Source organism: Rhincodon typus, chromosome 21 (assembly GCF_021869965.1).
Source record: "Rhincodon typus isolate 14 chromosome 21, sRhiTyp1.1, whole genome shotgun sequence".
NCBI lineage: Eukaryota > Metazoa > Chordata > Chondrichthyes > Orectolobiformes > Rhincodontidae > Rhincodon > Rhincodon typus.
Window position 1 is genome coordinate 32,893,522 of NC_063352.1, and position 15,027 is coordinate 32,908,548.

General features: G+C 37.5%; 1 protein-coding gene across 3 annotated transcripts; it reads right to left on the minus strand.

The window, feature by feature from the left end:
• Nucleotides 1-177: 177 nt before the first annotated feature.
• Nucleotides 178-12,875, minus strand: ints15 (integrator complex subunit 15). Of its 3 annotated transcripts, none has more exons than XM_048609573.1 (7): nt 12,332-12,617; nt 8,323-8,520; nt 7,516-7,737; nt 6,884-7,049; nt 6,007-6,537; nt 4,452-4,491; nt 178-1,098 (listed from the first exon to the last, which is right to left on the minus strand). In XM_048609573.1, the coding sequence occupies exons 1-7, from the start codon at nt 12,356-12,358 to the stop codon at nt 927-929; spliced, it is 1,356 nt and encodes a 451-aa protein (XP_048465530.1). In that variant the 5' UTR covers nt 12,359-12,617; the 3' UTR covers nt 178-926. The 3 variants fall into 3 exon arrangements, with proteins under 3 accessions (XP_048465530.1, XP_048465532.1, XP_048465531.1); XM_048609575.1 differs by lacking the exon at nt 12,332-12,617 and adding an exon at nt 12,046-12,278 and having other exon boundaries at nt 525-1,098; XM_048609574.1 differs by lacking the exon at nt 12,332-12,617 and adding an exon at nt 12,771-12,875 and having other exon boundaries at nt 527-1,098.
• Between the last annotated feature and the right edge of the window lie 2,152 nt (nt 12,876-15,027).

Sequence of the window (15,027 nt, forward strand, 5' to 3'; positions counted from 1 at the left end):
CTCCTCTGATGCTGCCCTGGCCTGCTGTGTTCCTCCAGCTCCACACTGTGTCACAGTAAAAATGTGTTTTTCTAGTTTCAGTTGCTTTTCAGAAATCATGAGTATGAATTGACAGTAGTCTAAGTATCTGTAGAAAGTAAAATGTTCGGATAGGTTCAAATTTCAAGTAAGAGATTTTATGGTTGCAATAGATTGTTTTATTATGCCAAAGGACCTTGACAGAGACACTACTTGAGAAATCCATTATTTTCCTTGTTTATGGGGTAACTGATTCTGCTCATTTTGTGCAAGTTCTCTGATCAATAATGATGTTTAGGTCTTTAGAATTGTCATCTTCATTCCAAAACTACAGCATTACTCACCAGTTTCATCAAAGTATGTATTGTAACTCATGAATCCACTCAAACTATTTTCTTCCAAGAGACGAGTGACAAATTCATTGCTTTTTGACTATGTAAATATCAATGCAAAATGCTCCAACAATACAGGAGTTATGAAACACCCAACAGATATTATTACAGAAAGAATTAGTAGTCAGAGAAGAGAACACAGCACAGTTTTTAATTCACTCCTTTATAAAAAGGTTTTGTAGACAATGTAATTTAACAATATAGGCAAGTAAACAATATTAAGTTACAGATAATTAACAAATGGATGTAATTAAAAACCTTCGCTTTTTTAAAATTGTGATAGCTTCCTAAATGTGAAAAAGTCTCACTCATGTTACCTTTGAACATAAAAATTCGTAAATATCCATAAGAAATATAAATGCGCAGGTTTCAATAAATCCATTTTATCTTCACTGATAGTACAAATTTCAGTTAAAAAAACAGTACTGAAACTATTTTCCACAATTGGTTTGAATCCATAAGTATATATTCCAAAGGGAGGTATATCCAATCAAATTCAGTGTAATAGCCAATCGTTTATCGCATTGGTCTATATGAAAAAGCCATACCCGGCATATATGTCTGCACTGGATGGGTAGAATACATGGGATATCCAGCAGATGATGCATGGATGTGTGGATAGAACCCTGGTGGCAATGCTGTATGTGGAGACTGTTGTACTGGTCCTGTAAGGACTAATTGAAGCAAGCTGTTAAGAAAACAGAATAAAGTTTAAAAACAGCAGGGTAAAGGTCTTTCTTCTTGACTTGACTTAATTAGCTATTCTTTGAATCGGACATTTTAACAATAATTATACAGAGTAAGTGATGAAATATATCTAGCGCATTTGGTAAGATCAGTATCACTCAATACATTAGCTACAATGAACTTCTGGTTAGTAAATAAAAATCAGTAATAGAAACTGTCATTACATATGTGATACCAATTCTATTACTTGTACGGCATATAACAGATCTACTGTAATGTTTGCGTATTGTGTTAGTGAAACGAAAAGATGAGCTGCAGAACGTGCATGTGGTTTTCAATCATTAATTTCTTTACTTTGTTGGTTAAAGCATTTTAGGAAAAGGTTTGTTCAGTAAATGCACATTTATATGTATTAAGTATTCCACTAAAGTTAGTTTATGGACTAAAGTTAGTACGTGTAGCCACAATGGTTAGTCAGCAATTTCTATTGGATGATTTTGTGCTTATAGCATGTTAAGTTCATACTGAATTACAACTTTAATACTAATGCTGTACAGATTTGCAGTGTAGTAAACCAAGGCTTCCCAGACAGAAGTGCTGTTAAATATTTATTATAGGGAACAGGAATCAAAGGGACATTACATTGAAAATACATCATTGTTAATAGAATCATAATCATTGGTAGAGATGAACCTTATTTTTCAGAAATCCACTGAAGAGTTCTGGGAATTTATAATACTGTACAGGTAGTTCTGCTGGAACGCATGTTTCATTAACATGAATTGGCTGTAACATGATTTTTGACTAATAGACGCTGTTTGGATAACGCAAACTTTCTGCTGTACAGTATAGCAATTTTCTATAGCGATTTCCCTATAACGCAATTTTCTATAGCGCGAGGTCACACAAGAACTACCGCGTTATATAGGAAAACTATCTGCACAAAGAAAATAAAAGCCTCCATCAATCATACTTGGATACCATCAAAAAATGTAGTAATAGAAAGAACTCCTGAAGTCGAGATCACTGGGTTTGGGCTCCAAAGAATAATGAAAGCAAAGATTCTAGGAATGCAGTATGCTTTGGATCTGGAATCAGTGGGAGAAAGATTTGGAATCTAGGGGCAATAGGTAAGGAATTCTCAACTTCTGGAAGCATTTCAGAGTTTGGCTTAGGTAGCCCTATCAACATTTTCCAATCACCAGTTGGTTCCTATCACTAGGATTTTAACAGTAAATTTTCTGCTTATAAATATTAACGGACAGAAATTCACAAGTTTGGGGTCAGCAATGTACTGATACACAATCCTGATGTACACCATGAGCATAAGTCACTGTGTCTGCTGACTTATGCAGTCTTTAATAAACACAAGTTGCCATAAAGGAGTAGAAATTATGCCATAAATGTGCAAGGTTCATTGCTTACAATTTCTAAATTTTATGAAAAAATGTTTTAAGCCTCAAAAATGATTCATTAACTCAACACACATAATCAAAAGTAATAATTGACTAAAACAATCCACAGAAACAGCCTGGTTTCCTCCACAACCAACAGAAAACTATGAACAGCTGTTCCTCTGACTTACCTCTCACATAACAGCTGTTTCTGTTCACAGATACTGCTTTTTTATTGAGTTCACAGTAAAGAAACATACTAGTTAAAATATTAACGTTTGTCAGATGATGCTTCAGAACTGTACGTTTAAATTTAGAGTAAGCAATGATAGTTGTGTGACCTGTTTTGCATTCTGCTTGACAGTAAGGCCTAAGTGATTTGATTGTTTGACATCAAAGGAAGGCTCAATGTTGCTTTACTAAGAAGCTGCTGCACAGCATTAATGCTCGGGAGATAATAGCACCATTATGAATTTTAAACAAGCAGATCAATGACTAATATACCAGATTCTACTACATTAGGAAACTGAGCATTTAAATCCGCATGTCCCAAAACTCTCAGAAAAGTATTGATGGTACCTGGTTGTAAACAGCTGTGTAAACTGCCTATTTACTTTTAATAAGAAATACACTTAATGTGCTTCATGTTGGCATGGGCAAAGAGGACAGAAGAAGCTATTTTTGAGATCAGGTTTCAGGTTTCTTTACAATCAATGATTACCATTGACAGCAATGCATTCAGTGCAGCAGGGTTTTGCAAGCTATCCCAGATCAGTGTGGAGAAAGATGATCTCTAGTTCAATAAATGCATCCAGCAGCCTTCTAAAGATTCTGGGACATTCACCCAGCAGGCAAGGGGAAGAATAATAAAAGGAATAGCTTTACTGCTGGTAGTGGATTTAAGAAACTAACAAGAGCCTGGAGACAGTAATTTGAAGTCACAACTTGGCAAAACTGAGATACAAGAGCCCATTAGAAGCTGGAAACAACAGTGGGTGGTTTGCTAATGGAACAGGAATTCTGGAGAGTGCAACGGGTGATAAGTATACAAGTGACACATAAAGTGTCACTTTATACAGTTTAAATTCAAAAACGCTGCCTACAAAAGGAAAATATGTATTTAATCAACAGTGGGGGTTTTTGTCACCTGTTACAGCAAGTTTTAAAACCTTAAATTTGTCATTTCATCCTCTTCAGCTATTGTCCAAAAGTTTGAATTCCTTTTTAAACATTGAAACCAGTAATGAACTGTAAAGAAATTGTAATATATTCATATTCATTTATATAAATCTATCCCTGCCCGATAATATCTAAGAATTCCATCTCTAGTTACATTTGAAATCCTTTGGAAAAACCAAAGAAACCAAATCATAACAGTGTAAGCTCACACAGTCAATATACTGAACTAATTGAGAAATCACTCAGCAAAACAGATAACGACAAGGAAAAACTTTAATGAATGCATTCACTATAGCCAAATAAAGACAATATCATTACAAGATATGTAACTTTTAATTTTGGTCTAAACAAAAACTATTATTTTGAACTTATTAACCAAAGAACCTCAAGTCTTGGACGAAAAGTACTCAATTTGACAAATTAAGCATCACTTGGTGACTAAAATGTGGAACAATCATAACTAACTATGATAAAAGCTCTTAGGATATTGTATTTCTTTTGTTCTGAAATAGTCATTGACATGACATACTGGATTTACCATGATGGATATATATAGAGGAGTTTTAACTTTTTTTTGCTGAACATGTTCATTTGAACTTTGCTATTTTAACAGTTATTGGCCTATTTGAAATGAATATTAAGACTATGGGGGAAATTTTACATGTACTTGTTTCATGTTATGTCCCCACAGGAAATTCAAGTTCTTTGGAACTTAGAACAATGCTTAGCTAGGACATGAATAGATCCATTAACTTCATCAATAAAATATTTACATACTTACTTGTTATGTGGAAGGACAGAGCAAATTGATCGTAAGTCATCTGGAAAATTAAGGAGACAAATACAAATTAATATATAGCAAATCAATGTATAATCAAATTTAGTCGGTCAGTCAGCAAGCAATAATATTTGAAATTGACATATTTTGCAATGACTGGATTTTAGAGTTTGTGTTTTTCTATGTTTCTATTTGAAAATAAATTATGTAATACAAGAGCAAAGTTGATTGATTTTATGAATATAACTCACTGAAAATAATTTTAAAAAAAACTTAAATTAGTTGTCCGATTTAGATTGAAAATATGTTACTTCAGGAAAGTTTGTTCCAGTTCAACAATTAACATGCCAGATTCTACTACATTGAGAATATTTATATTCAGAATTTTCTTGTTTTATAATTATCACCAGTGGAATTTTAAGTTCCAGTTGTAATTTGAAATGGTATCATACCACAGAAACATTACAGGAAATGGTCACAATGCTTTTAAAGTAAATCTTTCATACATTATAAACTGCATTGCTTTTTTACACAATCTTATTCTTGTCCCCTTTGCCTATGAAATCAGATATTCTTACAAAGTAAGTACAAGATATGTAACTTTTAATTTTGGCCTAAACAAAAACTATTATTATTTTGAACTTATTAACTAAAGAACCTAAAGTCTTGGATGAAAAGTACTCAATTTGACAAATTTGGTCCACACATCACTTGGTGACTAAAGTGTGCAGCAATCATAACTAACTATGATAAAAGCTCCATAATATTATCCCATTCAAAATTAACAATGCAAGCTTTAACTGCAAAGATTGAAATCCACCATTTCTTGAGCTTTAATCACCTTCAAGTTTTATTCCACTCAATAAAATTTTTAATCTTTTTAATAGATTAGTACATGATAAGCTTTGGCCATAGACCGAACAAAATACCTTTAAATTAGAAGATATGAAAACTCACTAAGCTAAAATGGGATTAAATTGTAAAACAAAAACCCACATATGCCAGGATGCCAACATGCAGAAATATGAAATCTAACAACCTAAGAGAGAGTGAATAATTTGCAGTTTGCCAAGTGATGTCTCAAATCTAAGTCCTGTTTAATACAGCAATTAGTGGAAAATTTATTATACAAATAATATTTACATTTGAAACAAGTTTCTTCGAGAGCTTTTATTCACTCTACCGTATCAATTCCTGGTGAGGGTGGTGAACAGAAACTTTCCAGATTTGGTACCAGTGTAACTCTGGAGCTAGCCATTAATTTGGATAATCAGTCTTTCAGTTCTCTGGGAAAAGATTTAGCTTATGCCTACTCAACAAAAATTCAATTCACCATTAAGGAAAATTCTGACAAATGAAATTATGACATTTGTATCATACCAAACTGTGGTAAAGCATTGTCAACATTTTGTTTTTTGTTTTAAATCAGTCAAGAATCAAGTAAAAGACTAAGTAAATTGAATTCAACTTGCTATAAGCATTTTAGTTAATTACTGAAAACAAACATCCTATTGTTTACGATGCCTAACCATGAATCTTCTGCACACAAGTTGCTTACCTCTAGTACACAATAGTGCTCCTGATGCAATACCGACTTGCAGGGCTTGAGCTAATCTGTCTAATGCAAGCTCAATCTCCTTCACAAGATTTGAAAGATTGAGTTCTTTAACAAGTTTGTTAATGTCTTCAACAAGCCGATCTACATGTTCAAACATGATAAGCTCCAAACGTCCATACAAGTTCTTTTCTGTCAAATGGCCCTGAAGTATCATAAGGACCTGAAGAACACTCAGATGCAACTTTGAATAAAGGATTTTGAAGTCATCGTTTACATTATTTTCAAACTCCTTGCACATTTTATTGCCGTTGCCATTTATCAAGGATTGAGCTGAAGAAATTTTGTGGTTCCTCCTGTAGGCCAAAGGTGCAAGTACACACCAACGGATTAGGCCTGGAAGTGGTGTGAGCTCCAAAAATCCACGTGGTAGACTAGCTGGACTGTTCAAAAATGTAATCAGTGTCAGGCGTGGATCATCATACACCCAAGATACAACCATCTCCAGTAGATCATAAGGAGGAATTAGGTCATCTGGAACAAAATGTAAAAGTATATTTTTAGAAAACACCCCTCTAACACCATTGTTTTCTTCAGAAACACAGCAGGAATCAGAGCAAGAACTACCTGCAATGGGGAACATTGAACACAATAAAACAAACTCAAACAAAACAAACGCAAAATATAGATAGCAAATGAGAGAAGATATCCGTCAAATGCTGCCTAATGAGAAAATTATTGGATAAAGTTGTATAAATATTAAAGAATAGAAAAAGAACAAGGGTGTAAATCACGTGGGGAAAAACTGACATTTGAACTTTTCGAAAATAAAGTTATATTCAGGCACTTAAAAATATGTACCAATTTTAAAAAATTGTACCTGTTGAAAGGTCATACAATGCAGTAACTGCAGTGATCAACTGACAGCAGAATCGAGGGCTGGCATGAACAATTCGTTTTAAGGTCTGCACTGATCCTGGCACCAAAATGCAATAATCCTCAGTCAGGACCTTAGCAAGTCTTACACAGAATACTGCATGTGTTCTCTATAAAACCAGTTACAGATACAAACGTTAGAACAAATCTATAAAATAATACAATAGACTGTGATTTAATTTCAAACATTTCAGCCACAAGATTAAACAAATTAATATTAATGATGTAATATTTAGTTTCAAATATATTTATTTCAAAATTAATGATGTATAAAACAGTGGCCAATCAATCCACAGGCATTTTTGGCCATTGATTTAATATGAGCGAAGCAGAAAAGAAGATACAAGGCACTAATTTTTTTATGCTTGTAACCAGAGCTTTGCTCATTTATGCGATCAACAAACACTAATGCAAAACTTGCAGTTTATTCCTCCAACACTTACCCTATCAAATAATAAAAACTAAATAGTACAAACGTGAAAAAAAATTACACTGCTTCTATTCATTGTGATGGAACAACATATTACTTTGAAACATACTGAACTTTTAAATAGAAATCCAAATTATAGATCATACTTGCAACCATAATGCAGTACATTCCAAGATGGGAACTCGACAGATTGCTATTGCCATGGATACAAGTTTTCCCAACATAGCCAATCTGTTTTCATCTGCTTTATTACCCTGAGGAGCAAACAGCGCAGAGAAGATGATCTGTCGAACTGCATCTTTATTTTGTTCTTGGAAATAGCTACACATGATCTCCAGCAGCTGCAGCTCCTGTAATGAACTCAATCTCTTTCAAAAAAAAAGAAAAAATAATTAAGAGAATAAAGGAAGCTTTTACAGAAACTAACACAGCAAATAAATGGAAAAGAACATATACTGCCAGAAATAATAACAAGTTGATCAGCACATATAGAAAGAACATATAGTTGAATGGTTTGACACAAACCCCATTTCATAACCCATATGAAGACGGTTCTGATTGAACCATTTACCTGACACTATATTTCCTAATTTAATGTTAAACTTCCATAGGATATAACTTAATTTTTTAAAAAGCTTACTATAAATACATACTTTAAGAAAATACTCTTTGAAGATGATCATTTTCCACGTTTACACAGTTTTAGATAATGATTGGCAAAAAAATTCTCTATTAACATAGGTGCACTTTCCCACACAAGTATAATCAAATAAATGATGAGATCTTAAGGTTGAGTAAAAACTTTGTGTCATCAGAATTACAGAATTTTAATAAACAAGAAGAGAAGTAACATGCATGTGCTTTCATAGCCAAGCTTTAATAACTCAGCAAGGAATTTGAAAACCATATTTCTCTCAATGGAAAATCTCACATAATCTGTATCCTTAACTTACTTTTGGTTGAGTATTACGTTCTTTTGAAAGCTGGAATATAAATTCCTCCACAAGCTCAATGGTGGACTTGTCAACAAGTGGACCAGGCACATTCTGCAGCTGGCTGCTAAACAAGATGTCCAAATGGTAAAGGAGTTCTTTTGCTGCACTTAAAGCATCCCGCCTCAAAAGGGAATGGCGAATATCAGTCATTCTGTCCTGCAAGCCGGAAAAATGTAAATGCATTTACATAAATTCTGAATAATTATGCACCATCTTTTTCTTCTCTAGTTAGATTTCACGCCACATGAAAAGGATTAAAGACCGCAATTTCTGACTAGTTTTGTAATAGTTTTTCTCAGTTTAAACATACAACCTCAGATCTATAACATTTGGAATTCAAATTTAGTTCAAATCGTTTTCGTAATTTCCCATTTTAATTTTCACATACAGTTCGATCAAATTGGTACAAAATAGGTTTCTGTGTAGCAGCTGTTCAGCACTACTTAACAGCAAAATACTCTTAATATGAAAGAGGTTTAATCTATTTATACATACTTCTCAGTGAGAATTGAAACTGGTGACCTGTCATGCTTTCCTTCCGTAGACCTAATGCTAGTCTTTTAAATCACCGCTAGATCTATTCCATACACTCCAGTACAACAAATAATACAAATCAGAAATTTTCAATACAAGTAAATAAGTTACATGAAATGTTTTGATTTGAAGCATGCCTTTTAAAATATTTCTTACAAATATTGACGTTTCCTCCTTGCCGGACTTTTGCTAAACACATCAGAAAACATCTGCTGGTTTAATAAGTGTATCACATAATGACTTAAAATACTTGCAATTTACACAGGAATCCCACCTAACTAGACTACCAAGTGTTTAACATATGAATTAGTACACAAGTAATCCTAATTCAGGCTCTCAAACTCAATGCTTCTAATTAACTATTAAAGCTGTCAGTTGCTGAAATGAAACTTTTAAAAAATTAAAGTTATTATGTTGGGGTGGTATTTCCACAATTTAAGTAAACATTCGAAAGAGTAGAAGTGGTATCCTTAGAATGCCTGCAATCCAACTAGATCAACATAGGGGCAAACAGCAAATATTTATTGGATGAGGCCATATTGTTTCAATCATTAAAAGCTGGATTAGAAGAAGTTGGTTATTCATTACCAAAAACACACTCTTAAAAAAGGAGTGTTTTTTTGAAAAGGTACTAACACAGTTAACTCAGTACATTGGAATATCATGGATCTCAAGGATTAGAAGGTTAATTTTGATCTAACGATTTGTCAACTGCACTGAATCACCAGCCATTAATATATCCAGTGTAGAAAATAGAGTACAAAGAAAAAAAGAAAATTACAGCATAGGAACAGACCTTTCGGCCCTTCAAGCCTGCACCGACATGTTGCCTGTCACAACTAAAACCCCCTACCCTTCCGGGGACCGTATCCCTCTATTCCCATCCTATTCATGTAATTGTCAAGACGCCCTTTAAAAGTCACTACCTCCCCCAGCAGTGAGTTCCAGGCACTCCACCACCCTCTGTGTAAAAAAAACTTGCCTCGTACATCACCTTTAAACCTTGCCCCTCGCACCTTAAACCTATGGCCCCTGGTAACTGACTCTTCCACCCTGGGAAAAAGCTTCTGACGGTCCATGCCCTTCATAATCTTGTAGACCTCTATCAGGTCGCCCCTCAACCTCCATTGTTCCAGTGAGAACAGCCTGTTTCACCAACCTCTCCTCATAGCTAATGCCCTCCATACCAGGCAACATCCTGGTAAATCTTTTCTGTACCCTCTCCAAAGCCACCACATCCTTCTGGTAGTGTGGCAACCAGAATTGAACACAATATTCCAAATGCGGCCGAACTAAGGTTCTATAAAGCTGCAACATTACCCGCCAATTTTTACACTCAACGACCCGGCCAGTGAAGGCAAGCATGCCGTATGCCTTTTTGACTACATTCTCCACTTGTGTTGCCACTTTCAGTGACCTATGTACCTGTACACCCAGACCCCTCTGTCTGTCAGTACTCTTAAGGGTTCTGCCATTTACTGTGTATTTTCCATTTGGATTAGACCTTCCAAAATGCAATACCTCACAGTTTTCTGGATTAAACTCCATCTTCCATCTCAATGCCCAAGTCACCAACTGATCTATATCTAGCAATATCCTTTGACGGTCCTCATCACAATCCGCAGTTCCACCAACCTTTGTGTCATCAGCAAACTTACTAATCAGACCAGTTACATTTTCCTCCAAATCATTTATATATATTACAAACAGTAAAGATCCCAACACTGATCCCTGAGGAACACCACTAGTCACAGCCCTCCATTCAGAAGCTGCCTACATCTTGTACATGGACAGTCTCATTCAGGGACACACACACACATTCAATACAGCCAGCCAAAGATGGCAGTCCATTGACAGTTATTTTCCGACAGTATGTTCAAGACATTGGGCGATTAAACAACTAGCAATGAGAAGAAAAACCTAAAAGTACTAAATTTTACATCTTCATAAAGTATGTATCAAGGTTTTAACTTTTAAATGTTGCTTTACATTTCTAGCTGTCAGTCAAGCTTAATGAAAAAAAAGACATGATGTAAGAGCACAATAAAATTTTAAAGGAGGCCAGGGACAAAACATGCCTATTTAATGGCAATTGCACACAAAATTATTTTGCTTGCTTAATGTAAGAAATCAGTGAACAGCAAGGACAAGAAATTTGTTTTCTTTGCACAGACCTGTCCATAATCACACTTTCCAATGACACTGTGGGTTTTTCAAAATGGATTCTATCCATTATTTACGACGCTACTACTTTATTCAGGAATTGTTATTGTGTTTTAATAAATTGAGTATGTTGGTTAATAACACATATCACCATTGAAGCAGGTAATATTCTGACAGGGCTTCAGAGTAGATGCAAGAAGGATGTTACCCAATCTAAGGGCAAGGGAGGGTGAGTGTAGAACAAGGGAACAATGTTTCAAAATAAAAAGCAGGCCACTTAAGACTAAGACATGGAGGAACTTCTTCGTTTAGACAGTGGTGAATCTTTGGCATTCTCTTTCCCCAGAGGGCTGTGGAGGAACAATCGCTTGAATATATTCAAGACAGAGAGGGACAGATTAAGATAAAATAGTCTTGCATTTCGTGTGCCCGGCATTTGTAAATTTGCTTCTGTGTCAGTGTTCTGTACACATTGTCACCCAAGTCCAGCTTTTGTTTTTCTGTGGTTTCAAAGAAAACTAAACTTCTTGATGTAGGAACTGCTCACCATGTATGCAGTCTGCCAAGCCTATCATTTATTAATTTGAGGTTTTCTTCCAATTTTATCTTCACAGACAATAGGATTTTGCTATACTAAACCATGTCAAAATAGTGCATAATAATGGAATTTAAATAGATGTTCAGCCTTGATCGAGTTGAATGGTGGAAAAGACTCAAGGATTCAAAATGGCCTTGTTCCTGCTCCTATCTCCTACATTCAATTAACACAAAAATTTCCAGAGTTTGCATTTGAAATGTCTAATGACAGCAAGAGGAAGTAAGCTAGTCTTGTCCAGTTAGGGAGTTGTAGCCTCCACTTTACACTGAATCAAACCCAACAAGGAATCCTTTGGGTATACAATCTTGACTCAACTACTTCCACAAATGAAGGGTCACAGGACCCAAAACATTAATTCTGATTTCTCTCCATAGATGCTGCCAGACCTGCCGAGCTTTTGTAGCAATTTCTGTTTTTGCTTCCGATTTCCAGCATCCACAGTTCTTTCAGATTTTACTTCCACAAATTCCATTCAGTGTAATAACTTTCAGCCTCATTGGTCAGTACATGTTCATCCAGTTTATTTGCAAGATTCAATTCAGTCTTTCAGCTTGGACTCTGATCTACAAATTTATTTTTCTGAGAGGAGCAGAAACTGATTTAACCTTAAACCCAGTCTGAGACAAACCAGATGGGCGGATGGAGAAGTTAAGGCCACTTAAGATGTTATACCTTTAGAAAGGGGGTGATTAGAAACATTGCAGGGTGTAACCTGTGAGATCAGATGTAGTTACCAGGATCATCGACTATTGATAAAGTGAGAACGAATGGCAATCAGTACGCTTCAACATCATTACCAATCTCCCTCACCCCTCCCGCGGATAAGATTACATGCACAGGTAGTTCTGTGGCTCCTCGACCGGGCCCCACCATCCCGATGCTCCAAGCAAACGGTCGAGGCCCAGAGCCTGAGCGCAGCCACACTAACGTTACTCCCCAGGGCCGTTCTCCCACCATCTTATTCCCCGCCTTTCTACTTCCGCCGCCCCTGCTCCGCGATATCTCCCTCTCTTGTCCCCGCCCCCCCCGGGCATCCGCTCTCCAAGGCCCCTGCCCCTCCCCCTCTCCCTCTCCCTCTCCCTCTCCCTCTCCGCGGACCCGGGACTCTCACCGCCTCATCTCCTCAGCCTAACGACGGTAAGAGCAATGTGCGACGGAAACGGAAAGCGCTGAGGCCGCACGAGGATCACATGGTCATTCAGCCTCACCCTCCCCATTGGAGCAGAGTCAGTGAGGGGGTGGAGCCTCGCTATGGCGCGGTATAGTTGAGGGGGTGGGAGCTCCCATGGAGCGGTGCCATTGGGGGCGGGGCCTCCCATGGAGCGGTGTCATTGTGGGGGAGGGGCTTCCCATGGAGTAGAGACAGTGAGGGGGTGGAGCCTCGCTATGGAGCAGTATAGTTGAGGGGGTGGGAGCTCCCATGGAGCGGTGCCATTGAGGGGGTGGGGCTTCCCATGGAGCAGAGACAGTGAGGGGGGAGGGACCTCCCATGGAGCAGAGACAGTGAGAGGGAAGGCCTCCCATGGAGTAGGGTCAGAGTGAGGGTGTGAACTGAAGGTGTAGCGATGATCTTGGCAAGATGCTCAGTGTCATCGATGACATGTTGAAGGCTGGCAAGAACGTAGTGTAGTCTTGCAGCTCTGGGAAGTACTGGACCGGTAAGGGTACTCTATTGATCGTATCCTGTGTCTGTCTTCTGAGGAGGTTGTTGCAGTTTTCGCTGTGGCACATCAGAACTGGCAATCAATGAGTTGAGCATCATATCCGGTTCTTATGAGGGTGTCCTTCAAAATCTTTAGGTGTCTGCCACGTTCCTCCTCATCTGAGCAGATGTGTGTGTGCAGGGCTTGTCCGTGGGGGGTGGCTTCTTTAATATGTTTAGGGTGGAAGCTAGAGAAGTGCAGCATCGGGAGCACTTCACCAAGATCATCCCTACACCTCCACTTCTTGCCTTCAAACAACTACCAAACCTTAAAACAGTCCATCGTTTGCAGCAAGCTACCCAGCCTTCAGGACAACTTCTACTACAACACCACACAACCCTGCCATGGCATCCTCTTCAAGACATGTCAGATCATCGACATGGATACTGCCATCACATGTGGGAACACCACCCACTACATACACGGCAGATGTTCATGTGATTCGGCTAATATTGTCTATCTCATATGTTGCAGGTAAGGATGCCCTGAGGCATGGTATATTGGTGAGACCATAAAGATGCTACAAGAACGGATGAATGGACACCACACAACAATCACTAGACAGGAATGTTCCCTCCCAATCGGGGAACACTTCAGTGATCAAGGACATTCAGCCTCGGATCTTCAAGTAAGCATCCTCCAACGCGGCCTTCAAGATACACAACAACATAGAATCACCGAGCAGAAACTGTTAGCCACGTTCAGTACCCAAGACGATGGCCTCAACCGTGATCTTGGGTTCATGTCGCACTACATGTGACCCCACTATACTGTTCTGTATCTGTAAAATCTTCCTTACTGTCCTGTTTTGACACCATCACTTTGATAAATTGTTATGATCTCGCTACCTTAATTAGCTTGTACAGTTTTGAATTACTTGTTACTTTGGTTAGACCCTCAGCCTGCGACTGTTATACCTATCATGTTATCCCAGTCATTTAGTATGTCTCCAGCACCACCTTATTTTTAATTTTTTTGTAATTATCTCTCTGCCTCATTTAATCAGATTTATAGGTCATCCCTTCACTTGTTATTTAACCATTGACACTTTACTCCCACCTCTGACACTTCTGATCATCTCCAGAGACTTATTATTCGACACTGCACTTCACACCATTTGTATGATCTTCTGATCTCTCTGCCCTTGATCTCTCTGCCTATAAATTCTGTGCCAGTGTGTTTCTCTCTCACTTCACCTGACAAAGTGATTACACCCCAAAAGCTTGTGATTTCAAATAAACCTGTTGGACTATAACCCCCTATAACCCGTGTGACTTCTGACCTTGTCTGCCCCAGTCCAACACCAGCATCTCCACATCACACTAAGTGTCGTGAGACAAGAGACACTGTAGCCCAGAAGGGCAAAATATAAACAGCAGCAGACTAGTAGAAAAAGTACTGTGTAGTGGTGGTAATATCAATAGACCAGTAATTCAGAGTTCTAGACTAATATACTGGGGATGTGGGTTCAAATTCCACCATAGCAGATGGTCAAATTCAATAAAATTTGGAATTAAAAGGTAGCTTAGTGATGACCACTGTTAATTGTCATAAATTCCTATCTGGTTCACTAATGAACTTTAGGGAAGGAAATCTGCTGCCCTTACCTACCTACATGTGACTCCAGACCCATAGCAATATGGTTGATTCTTAGTTGTCTTCACT